This window comes from Lactuca sativa, chromosome 4, assembly GCF_002870075.4.
Source record: "Lactuca sativa cultivar Salinas chromosome 4, Lsat_Salinas_v11, whole genome shotgun sequence".
Classification (NCBI taxonomy): Eukaryota; Viridiplantae; Streptophyta; class Magnoliopsida; order Asterales; family Asteraceae; genus Lactuca; species Lactuca sativa.
In genome coordinates this window covers 49,767,554-49,780,749 of record NC_056626.2, presented here as the reverse complement: position 1 = coordinate 49,780,749, position 13,196 = coordinate 49,767,554, and the positions used below count along the sequence as shown (strand labels likewise).

General features: G+C 35.6%; 1 protein-coding gene across 1 annotated transcript; it reads right to left on the bottom strand.

Moving 5' to 3' along the window:
* Positions 1-2,333: 2,333 nt before the first annotated feature.
* On the bottom strand, positions 2,334-3,516 carry LOC111900154 (probable carboxylesterase 17). Its single transcript, XM_023896059.3, has one exon. It carries the CDS (start codon positions 3,475-3,477, stop codon positions 2,485-2,487), a length of 993 nt encoding a protein of 330 aa, XP_023751827.1. The 5' UTR covers positions 3,478-3,516; the 3' UTR covers positions 2,334-2,484.
* Positions 3,517-13,196: the final 9,680 nt, after the last annotated feature.

Genomic DNA, 13,196 nt, shown 5'->3' with positions numbered 1-13,196 from the left:
TGACCGGTTAGGTCGGTATCCTGGTTAGGATGTTGCTATGTTATGTGATATGCTGGATCGGTTTGATTAGTTGTGTGACGTTATATGATTATATGTTTATGTGCACATAGTTGTTGGACTGGGCTGGGTTGAGGCGGGTCCTGCTTTGTGCTGTAGGCCAACATACCCAGGGCGGACGAGTTAAACCGAAGGCCCGACGAGCGGTCCGGATAGGCTGAAGGCCCTATGAGGGCGGACCAGACAGACTGAAGGCCTGGTGCGGGCGGACCAGTCATACTGTAGACTTAGAGAGTGGACCAGGTGGACTGAAGGCCCGGTGCGGGCGGACCAGTCATACTGTAGACTCGGAGAGAGAATGGACCGGATGGACTGAAGGCCTGGTGCAGGCGGACCAGTCGCACTGTAGACTCGATATGCATGGCTGTTCTGTTTATGATATGATATGATATGTGTATGGTATTGTGGTTGGTATTTTGGGGGTAACTCACTAAGCTTTCGGGCTTACAGTTTCAGTGTATTGTTTCAGGTACTTCAGGAGACCATGGCAAGGCGAAGGCGTGATCGTACCGCTCCTCAGTTTTATGTTGATGTCCTGGGATACTCTAATAATAAATGAACTGAAAACCTTTTTGTAATAACTTGATAGATATGGGTTGTTTTTGAAAAGTTTAAATTGGTTGTAAATTTTCACGGTGTTACACCAGATATTTAGAATATTCTAAATATTCTACTAAAATATGTAAAAATGTATTTTTTTTAAAATTTTTTTGGTATTTTTTTTTAATTTTTTTTTGGAAAATATATATTCCGAAAATAATATTGGAAAAAAAAATTCGAAATTTTTTAATTATTTTGCATTTTAAAGATGTTTTTGTTTTATCTACTAAATGAGTGGCTAGGATTACGTCTCACAACCTTACAAAATTAGGTCGTCTCACATAAACCTAACCATATATATATATATATATATATATATATATATATATATATATATATATATATATATATATATATATATATATATATATATATATATATATAGGGAAAAGTGAATATACCCTTAAGGGTATACAAGCTTAGGTAACCAAACTCACTATAATACATCGTTTTGTTTGATATTTTCATTATAATGTTCTTAAATTTGAATCATTAACTTGATTTACTTTCAAGATTTTCAAATTTTTACTATTATCTTCCTCTTACATCATATTTTTTTGACGAACACCTACTAAACTATACATATTATAGTTGAAAATGAAAATTATGTAAGAGGTAGATAAATGTGAAATTTATGAAAATCTTTGAAATAAATTAATTTAGGAGTTGAATTATAAGAACATTAGACAATTACAATGTATATAAATGATACAAAACGACGTAGTATGATGAATTTGGGTACCTAAGTTTATATAGCATCTCTAATTCACCCCCAAACTCAATTTCTTCCCTCATTCTTCTCCAACCCTACCCCATTTTCACCTCAATTTTTGGAGATATGAATAGTATTTCCCCATATATGGAGGAATATTATTCATATCTCCAAAAATGGAGGTGAAGTTTGGTTGACAATTTTGGTCTCTCTCATCTTTATTTTATACATTTGTTGTTTATTTTATATACTAATTATAATTTAAATGCAATATTTAATATTTATAATATTATGTTATATATTAATTGATATTAATTAATCATAAATATAAAGGTTAATTAGTAGAGGAATGTATTTGACAATATATATAAGTTATAAAAATGAAATATTCTAGGAATATACTTTTTGAGGTAAAAAATAGGATAGAAAATAGAGTAAAATTGAAGATGAAACACTATTTACTTTATTTTTTATTCCATTTATGAGAGAAAAATTAAAGATAATTGCAGATGGTCTTAAGGATATATATATATATATATATATATATATATATATATATATATATATATATATATATATATATATATATATATATATATATATATATATATATATATATATTTCCAAATCTTACGGTTGGAAGAAAAAAAAAATCACCCAATCAAATTAGAAGAGAGAAGGCGGGAAGCCCTCCCCCCACTCATATCTTGCACGGTGTTGTGTTCCGAGGTGCGGGATCCGTTCCTGTACATGCTACCCGCTACATTCCGAGTAGCCTAATAAGTAGGAAGATTATAGACGTAAAATGTGGAAGATATTTGATTTATAATAATGTTAAAAGGTGTAAAAACAAATGGACTAAATAGTAAGGAAACCCTCAAAAGTCGTTACCTTTTCACAACCCTCGTTTCACTTTTCACAACCATCATGTAAGAAGATCCCTTGATATATATGTATTCAAAAGTGAAAAAACAGCCAATTTCATTATTAAACTCTTGATTAAGATACTTAAATTCTAAAAGGCCAAACCGCGAAATTTAATGATTATTAAAACCAGATTTTATTAACTAAGAGAGAAAAGATATATAGCACATGCAACAACAGGAAACATTTGATTAGTGGTTTCGAATGAAGTCGGAGATTCCTTGGATCAATTTATGAGTCTCCACAGAGGTTTTTGGGTCCACGTCTATAGCGATCTTATTCAGATAAAAGCTGTGTCCAACTCCATTACTGACCAACAACTCAACCTTTTTCCCAGCTTTCTTCATCTCTTCGTAAAACTCCATCTCCGTATCTATCACCAAGTCCTCCTCCGCCACACACAGAAGATACGGCGGCAAATCCACTCCCTGCAGCACCTCTCCCATCGGACATGTTATCGGGTGGTCTCTGGTGCTTCCCATCGGCAACCCCAGTTTCAGAAACTTATACAACATGTCCAGAGTCAGAAACGGAGACTCGGGTTTTTCCAACTCCGACTTGCTTTTCTCTGACCGGAGAAACCCCGGGTGGATGGGGATTGCTCCGGCGAGTGTAAGTGGATGGAGGTTTTCTCCGGCTGCCTTTTTGGCCACCTGATGGACAATGTTCCCGCCGGAGCTGTCTCCAATGAGGAAGACACGATTGAAGTCTCCCTTAGAAGACAGCCATGGTTCGTGTACTTTTTCATCGGCCAAATCTTGGAGCCAGAGAAGGGTGGAGTAGGCATCATCTATGGCGGCAGGGAGGCGGTGCTCTGGTGCAAGACGAAGGTAGGTGCTGACAACGATGGCTCCAGCTTCACGTGAAAGACGAGTGTAGGTATTATAATACATAAACCAATCAGCCTGGCTGATGCAAAATCCTCCACCATGAAAGTGTAGGATTATGGGAAGCTTTCCGGAGTCGGGTATCTCCGGGAGATAAACCCTGACGCGATGATCGGCATCTGGATGAGTGAACAGATCATGGGTTGCAACGCCATTGTTGAAATTGTGGTGTGGCGGGACTGGATCAGACATGAACTTGAATTGTGGTGGTCCTGTCCATGTCCGATCAACAAAACCGCCGTCGTAGACAGTGAGCCAGCCAGAAACCTGGTCGACGATTGTTCTTTGAGGAGCCATTTTTTTTATTATTATTTTGAGAAGTGGAAATGGCTCGAGGTGGATGAATGGTATCTGTATGTTAGGGATTTTTATAGGAGTGGTGGAACTGAGGTTGGTAGAGGAGTAAAAATTATGGGGGTCCATGGCTGCCGTTTGAAAGTTCAAAAGATTGATTAAATTAAAATATCCCTTACAAAAACAGTCGCTTGACCACACTCATACCACAGTCATTATAAACGTGAAAAAAATATATACTATTGGTTGCCATCATAATAAAAGTTATGGTTTCCTACAGGAAAAATAAAGCAAACCCGTGTTACCAGATTAAGAATCCCATATATATATATATATATATATATATATATATATATATATATATATATATATATATATATATATATATATATATATATATATATATATATATATATATATATATATATATATATATATATATATATATATATATATATATATATATATATATATATATATATATATATATATATATATATATATATATATATATAGGGAAAAGTGAATATACCAGGGTATATAAGTTTAGGTACCCAAACTCATAATAATATGTCGTTTTGTTTGATATATTCGTTATAATATTGTTAAACTTCAATCCTTAACTTGATTTATATTCAATATTTTTAAATTTTCACTATTATCTTCCTCTTACATCACATTTTTTTGTCGAACACTTACTAGGCTATATATATTATTATTGAAAATGACAATTATGTAAGAGGAAGATAAATATGAAATTTATAAAAATCTTTGAAGTAATTCAAGTTAGAAGTTGAATTATAAGAACATTGGACAATTACAATGTTTATATATGATACAAACGATGTAGTATGGTGAGTTTGGGTACCTAAGCTTATATACCCTTATGGGTATATTCACTTTTCCCATATATATATATATATATATATATATATATATATATATATATATATATATATATATATATATATATATATATATATATATATATATATATATAACCACTTACTAGTTTAGCACACACCTAATTTGGTCTTCAATTTCTTTTAAATTTCCCATATAAAGTAAAAAATGGCAAAATTGTTGAATTTAGGTTGGTAGTGTAAGCTCTAAGAAACTTCAAGGTAATGGAAAGTTGAGTCAAGTGACAAAATTGAAAGGATGTTTCATTTATTATTTTTATTACTGTCTTTTTCGTTTCATATTGCTTTTAATTATTGTGACGTTGGTTGTTAATTTTTGTACTTATTATTGACCTTTTATTTGTGTGAAAATATATGATGATTCAAATAAGTAACATCTTACCACTAATTGCCACATGTGTTGTGTTTTTTAAGGATATAAATATAAAAGATAATTAGTAAATCTAATAAACAGAAGGTGTTATATGTCATGAAATTATAATTTAAAAGAGATTATCCTAAAATAATCATTTATTCCGTAAAATAAATTTTGTGAAAACCATTTGGCTTTGCAACTAATTTACAAACCTTTACTCGTCTTTGGTCTACCATTATATTAGGCGTAACAAATGGTGTAATTTTTTTTTAATATAACACCATTTTCTATACAAGTGTTATTAATAGTAACACCCTATCACATTAGAGACATCACATTTGAGGTGCTAAAACTTTCTAAGACCAAAAACTTCAAAAACCATATCATTCATGTATTGGAGTTAAGATGAGCGAGCCTCCAATGTCATAGCCAACTTACGTTAGGATTGGACTTTAAAAGAAGACAAAGGTGAGGCTTTATGATGATTGTGTTGATGTCTAAATGATACATATTCTTGATACGATTTGATTTGATAAGACATTTTTTCTGGTCTTCTATCATAACGTAGCTTTGCTTCTTGCAGAATTCAACTCTTCGATTTGCTTCACTGAGTTGAGTCACACTGATCAGATTATGCTTGAGATCAACTACATATACCACATTTTAGAAAGAGAAATTTCCATTGGTCAAGACGCCATAACTTCGAATTTGAGAATTAAAATTTTTGTCATAAGTAACATAAACAACATTTGGAGCAAGCTTCAGATCATGTAGAAAATCTTTCTGTCCAGTCATGTGCATGGAACAAGAACTATCAATATACCACATTGTATCTTGTTCTGAACCCCAAATAGCCTGCAAATCAGGGAGTTTTGGAGTTTTTAGGCTCCGAATTAGATCTAGGGACTTTAGCATGGGCTTTGCACTTGGTTTGTGATTTATGAGCAGCTGGTATCTCGGAAGGCTTTTTCTGAGAATCTTTTGGGAAGAGGCAGAAAGTCAAGGTTTTCCATTTATCCAAAAATCATACTCAACCATTGGTTGTTTGGACACTTCTTTCCTCGGAGGGATAGTTTTTGAAGATGTTGTTGGAAGAACTGTGTTCAAAAGTGTTTCAGTTATGTTTTCGGAATTTTTCACTTTCCATTCAAACTTTTGTTTCAAACCATTAGTAAGTTTTTGAACAACAGTGTTCTGAGCATCTTTTCCTTTGTTTGTTGCGTTCGAAGGCACTTTAAATTTTGAAAGTTGTTTAGGTTAAAAAAAATATGCCATCCGAGGTAGCAATAAACACAGAAGAAAAAACTGTCCGAGGAGAGCTGGTTTTCTTAGATGAGGTCCTAACAACAACATTCTTTACACAACTACTGATAGATGTGTTGCGAACATCCGAACTAACATAATTAGATGGCCTCTTAAGGATCTTAACAGACATGAAATGTGACATCTCCATTTTCACAGCCCGAAAAGACCGATTTTGTTTATGCTTTATAAAAATCAGAGTACCTATTTTAATAAAAATGTTGTAGAATTTGTTCCCAGTAAAACATGATAAATACGTTATCAAAGCATTTCCGAAGAAAAATATTTTTATTCATTTTAAAACATTTGGGATGTTATCGTCAATACAGAAACATAAGCATAAACAGAACTTACATTCATTATCACTAGTGATTTATATCTCCTTAATCTCTCAGTGTAATGTGACTTCATATCAGCACCTGTGATATAAATAAACTGAGTGGGTCAGGTTGGGAAACCTGGTGAGTACATAGGGTTTTCAACCCACAATAATATAATTATTATGTTTAATCATAAAACAGTTAACCCAATTACCCATCTCCATTATCTTCTTTACTCTTAAGGGTCTACCTTAAGAATTAACTATTTCTTATTCATTCATTCCTAAGGATTATCCTAAGGAATAGGTACGAAGTCCATCGTTGTCAATGACACAGCTGTCAAGCACAGCTGCTAGTTCTATCACTTAGGCGCAACTGCCAGAATTGTGACATTCTATGTGAGGTACAACTGCCAGTATTGTCCTTCGAGCACAGCTGCTAGGGTTATCTCGTTTATTGACAGTATCGTTTTCTAGAGTCCACTCGTAATACATGTCAATGGGTTTTCTGAGTACACTGGTGAACACATCGTTCATAACACCTACAGGTTGCGAGCCTGCTAGTGTTCCACTGGACTATCTAGAATAGTCCGTGGTTGTCATCCATACTCTGCTAGACGACGGGGTCGGCATTTGGGAACAAGGCTTCTCACATCGTCCAATTCTCACCCTTACCTCATGGTTTATATCACCTCTCAACTCATCATCCAACTCATATTTCATCTACCCATGTTTTACCCAACATATTACATAGATATAAATACATATACAGTTTAAATAATATAAAACTTGTATAAAATCGTTCATCCAGCATAGATAGCACGTATACATATAATATGCACACATAACACGTAGTTTATATAAAATACTTAATATCTATGTGTAAGATGAAAGGGACCATTCACTCACTTGAAAATGTGGTGATTCCGAACTCAGACAGCGCTTCGCTTCTTAAAAATAATTTCCTTCGGCGAAACCTAGTATTATTACCACTGGAGTTTAGTCTATTATTCGTCGAGACTAATTAATAGTCTAGCTATTATTAGTATTATATAAGCGTTGAAAAATACTTATATAACCCATAATAATAGCCCAAGTACTTATTATAAGTTCCTAATGACGTTACAATAAATAAATAAAAGCCATATTAAAAATAGAGTAGGCGTAGCACACTTACAACGGGTTTTATAGAAAATCGGGCTTTGCTTGGAGCAGCTAACCCAAGCCGAAAATCTCTTCTTCTTGGAGCCGTCGAGCACGCCAGGGCTTCCGCCTCGTGCTAGGGAGGTTCCTTAGGCTTTTCGGGGGGTTTCGGGGCTAGAGAGAGGTTCTAGAGAGAGAGAGAGAGAGTAAAGAGAAGAAAGAATGGGAAAGGTATGAAGAAAATGAAGGTGGGAGAGGTTCTATTTATAGGGTGAAAATGACTGAACTTGGTGGCACATGTCACCATCTAGTGGCAAGACTTGGGAGAAAGCAATGACCAAGATTGTGCCATATCACCTATTTTCGCACAACACACTTTCGAATTCCAAAATCCGTAACTTTCATATACGACCTTTATTTTTGACGTTCTTTATATCCACGCTTAGGTAAAAATAAGATCTACAACTTTCATTTTGACTCCGTCGGCTAGCTCTCGACTGATCTTAAATTTAACAGTACGATGAGATTATACTATTAAATGTCCGCGTAAAATTCATAACTTCTACATACGAACTTCGTTTTCGTCTGTTTTTTTACCGTTGAGTTCCTATTAATGAGATCTTCAATTCTCATTTAGGTCGCGTAGGCCAAAAACCGCTCAATCTAAAATTCAAGTTTCGGGCTGTGCACTGCTAAGCCAAATCTTAGAAAATTCATAACTTCCTCATACGAAGTCAGATTTGGGCGTTCTTTTTTTTTTGTATGTTCTCGGTTTAACGTATACTACAACTTTTGTTTAGATTTCTAAGGCTAAAAAGTCGTCCATCGTAAATTCACTATTTACGTCTCCCGATGTCGTGCCGGTTTTGCCGTAAAACTTCGACGAACCATAACTTCTTCGTTATAACTCAATTTTCAATGTTATTTATATGTACGGAACATTTGAGACGTATTCTAAAACTTCGTTAAGATTAGTTATTCTATATAATTTTTTGTCAAAAAGTCTTTTTCGACCCCTATTATCTCTAAATTGACTAACCCGGATCTATGTGCGTTACAATTATCTCCCCCTTAGGATGATTACGTCCCGGAATCATCAACGAAACAAGGCTCGCATGATGACTCCATACGTTATCTCTTCATCCTAAGTAATAACCGTAACTTCGATGTTTCTTCGAACGAATATCTAACTCTAAGACTTCCTAATTGCAGGCGGTGCTCGATCTTGCACTTGCTCCCTATCTCACGTTAGACTCCAAATTATGACCTTCATGGCTTCAAGTCACAATCTCGATCCTTACTGGATACTGCTTTTTTTTCTTAACAAACTTAAGATAAGTTATTTTATTACTAAAATGGACCGATGTGTCATATTCTAATGACTTATCATCGTATGTTGCAATGCTTAGACTCGGGTCTATTAGAGTCTTCCAGAACATACTATACTTTCCTTCATGTTCTAATCTCATCTTAAAAGGTAGCATTTCTAGCTACAAGCAACTATCGCGATACCTCTACCGAACGTTTTGATTATCTTTTATTTCAATCTTCCGGCTTAAGTCAGATGTTACATCAAACTTGGTTCTCTGAACCACGTAACATACTCATCGTAGTAGGACTCAATTCGATATGACCACTAGGGTCGGAATAACAATCATCTTCTTAGTCATTACCGAAACGATGGTAATGACATATTTGAATAAAATGGAATCAATTACTAGCTTCTTGGTAGCCTTGTGACTTTCCCTGATCCAAGTGTGAGTCCTATGCTTCCGGTAGTGTAGGCCTCTAATACCTTTCACATTTACTCATACTCGTCCCAAGTATTGTCTCGCAGTTTACCCAAGTCAGCATGCAAGAAAATCACACAATCATTCAACACATCAGATAACAAAACGAAAGTTTTATATTATTTCTTGAAACGATTACATAGGTGTTCAAGTTCACGCTAGACTATGCCTCTAATAGGCTACCCCTACAATACTATGGCTACTTCATAACCCGATCTTTGGATATCAAGCCTTCACTCCTGAAGCCTTGCATTGTCAGTAGCTTCGCCAAGGATCCTCTGGAATGCTCTTTCCTTCAGCTTTGGCGGCACATTCGGTCTTGCTGCTTCATTTTTCTTCGGGCAATCCCTAGACATGTGCCCCTTGTCTCTACATGTGTAACATACTTTATCCCTATGTGTACAGTCCTTGGAATAGTGACGGATTCTTCCACACCTTTAACAAGTCACAACTTTGTCGCATCCCTCATAGTGCTTCAACGGTACATTTGGTGTTGTATCCCTTATCGGACAATCTCTCTTGAAGTGACCCTTTCCACTACACTTAAGGTAAACTTCCTCCTTGGTTGAGTACTTGGGGGCATAGTGACCAGTATTCCCGCATTTGAAGCAGGTTACTTCCTTATAGCATCCTCCGTTGTGTTTCCTTCCATACTCGTAACACCATTTTGCTTCACCTTTTCCTCCTCCAGACTGTGAGAACATGTTGTTCTTGTTGGACCTTGAAGCTCCCTCAAATTTCCTCTTCTTGCCAACCTCAACCCAGATGGCTGCCTCAAAAGTAGGTGCCTGGCGTACTGGCACAGTAACTTCATTTTTACTTTGTTGAAGTAAGCGCCTTGTTTCTTCCATTTGTTGATCCAACATCACCCACACCATTGCATGTACTCCTGCCATCATGATTGGCTCAGGAGTGGCTACTACAACAAGTATTTGCTCAATCACTGGGGGTTGATTTCTGTTTCCGTTCGCGTTGCCCGCTCCACTTCGGGTTCTTGCCATCTCGTTCTATACACCAAATCGGACGTTCGGGGCAAAACGACGAGAAGTAAGATAGGAAAGATTTTATTTACGATCGACGTGTAAATCTCCCTATTACTTCGAAAAGTTACATGCCAGTTCTAATACCGTAATTAAACGTTTAAAATCTAAACACATAAAATTTCCAGATCTGGTCGGCAATAGACCATAGATCCGATCAAACGAAAGCATAAAGTATCACAAATTATTTAGCACATAAAAGCATTTTAGGCATCTTCCCTAGTTAAGTTAGTGCTTGTGTCTATTCAGGCGTACTTCCTAAAATATATTAGACACACTCCTCACGATCATCGCTTAACATTCTAAGTTTAAATTTAGAAATAAATCCTTATTCCTAGTTCGCTTAAACTAATGCTCTGATACCAAATGTGACATCCCCATTTTCACGGCCAGAAAAGACCGATTTTGTTTATGCTTTATAAAAATCAGAGTACCTCTTTTAATAAAAATGTTACGGAATTTGTTTCCAGTAAAACATGATAAATATGTTATCAAAGCATTTCCGAAGAAACATATTTTTATTCGTTTTATAACATTTGGGATGTCATCGTCAATACAGAAACATAAGCATAAATAGAACTTACATTCATTATCACTAGTGATTTATATCTCCTCAATCTCTCAGTGTAATGTGACTTCATATCAGCACCTGTGATATAAATAAACTGAGTGGGTCAGGTTGGGAAACCTGGTGAGTACATAGGGTTTTCAACCCACAATAATATAATTATTATGTTTAATCATCAAACAGTTAATCCAATTACCCATCTCCATTATCTTCTTTACTCTTAAGGGTCTACCTTAAGAATTAACTATTTCTCATTCATTCATTCCTAAGGATTATCCTAAGGAATAAGTACGAAGTCCATCGTTGTCAATGACACAGCTGTCAAGCACAGCTGCTAGTTCTATCACTTAGGCGCAGCTGCCAGAATTGTGACATTCTATGTGAGGTACAACTGCCAGTATTGTCCTTCGAGCACAGCTGCTAGGGTTATCTCGTTTATTGATAGTATCGTTTTCTAGAGTCCACTCGCAATACATGTCAATGCGTTTTTAGAGTACACCGGTGAACACATCGTTCACAACACCTACAGGTTGCGAGCCTGCTAGTGTTCCACTGGACTATCTAGAATAGTCCGTGGTTGTCATCCATACTCTGCTAGATGACCGGGTCGGCGTTTGGGAACAAGGCTTCTCACATCGTCCACCTCTCACCCTTACCTCATTGTCTATATCACCTCTTAACTCATCATCCAACTCATATTTCATCTACCCAACATATTACGTAGATATAAATACATATATAATTTAAATAATATAAAACTTGTATAAAATCGTTCATCCAACATAGATAACAAGTATACATATAATATGCACACATAACACGTAGTTTATATAAAATACTTAATATCTATGTGTAAGATGAAAGGGACCATTCACTCACTTGAAAATGTGGTGATTCCGAACTCAGATAGCGCTTCGCTTCTTAAAAATAATTTCCTTCGGCGAAACCTAGTATTATTACCACTAGAGTTTAGTCTATTATTCGTCGAGACTAATTAATAGTCTAGCTATTATTAGTATTATATAAGCGTTGAAAAATACTTATATAACCCATAATAATAGCCCAAGTATTTATTATAAGTTCCTAATAACATTACTATAAATAAATAAAAGCTATATAAAAAATAGAGTAGTCGTAGCACACTTACAACGAGTTTTATAGAAAATCGGGCTTTGCTTGGAGCAGCGTTCCCGAGCTGAAAATCTCTTCTTCTCGGAGCCGTCGAGCACTCCAGGGCTTCCGCCTCATGCTAGGGAGGTTCCATAGGCTTTTCGGTGGGTTTCAGGGCTAGAGAAAAGTTCTAGAGAGAGAGAGAGAGAGAGAGTAAAGAGAAGAAAGAATGGGAAAGGCGTGAAGAAAATGAGGGTGGGAGAGGTTCTATTTATAGGGTGAAAATGGTTGAACTTGGTGGCACATGTCACCATCTAGTGGCAAGACTTGGGGAGAAAACAATGGCCAAGACTGTGTCACATCACCTATTTTCGCACAACACACTTTCGACTTCTAAAATCCGTAACCTTCACATACGACCTCTGTTTTTGACGTTCTTTATATTCACGCGTAGGTAAAAATAAGATCTACAACTTTCATTTTAACTCCGTCCGCTAGTTCTCGACCAATCTTAGATTTATCAGTACGATGAGATTATATTGTTAAATGTCCGCGTAAAATTCATAACTTCTACATACGAACTCTGTTTTCGTCTGTCTTTTTAGCGTTGAGTTCCTATTAATGAGATCTTCAATTCTCATTTAGGTCGCGTAGGACAAAAAAGCTCGATCTAAAATTCAAGTTTCGGGCTATGCACTGCTAAGCCAAATCTTAGAAAATTCATAACTTCCTCATAGAAGTCAGATTTGGGCGTTCTTTTTTTTTTGTATGTTCTCAGTTTAATGTATAATACAAATTTTGTTTAGATTTATAAGGCTAAAAAGTCCTCCATCGTAAATTCACTATTTACGTCTCCCGGTGTCGTGTCGGTTTTGCCGTAAAACTTCGACGGACCATAACTTTTTCGTTATAACTCGGATTTCAATGTTATTTATATGTACAGAATCCTTGAGCCGTATTCTACAACTTGGTTAAGATTATTTATTCTAAATAATCTTTTGTCAAAAGGTCGTTTTCGACCCTTATTATCTCAAAATTGACTAGCCCGGATCTACGGGTGTTACATGAAGGTATTGTGATTCCTAGTAGTTGGACTAGTTGTTTGAAACACTTTCTTCTCGGATTTCTCAAGTAACCTAGAATATTGCCTAGAGCCAGTTTCTTTTGCAAGA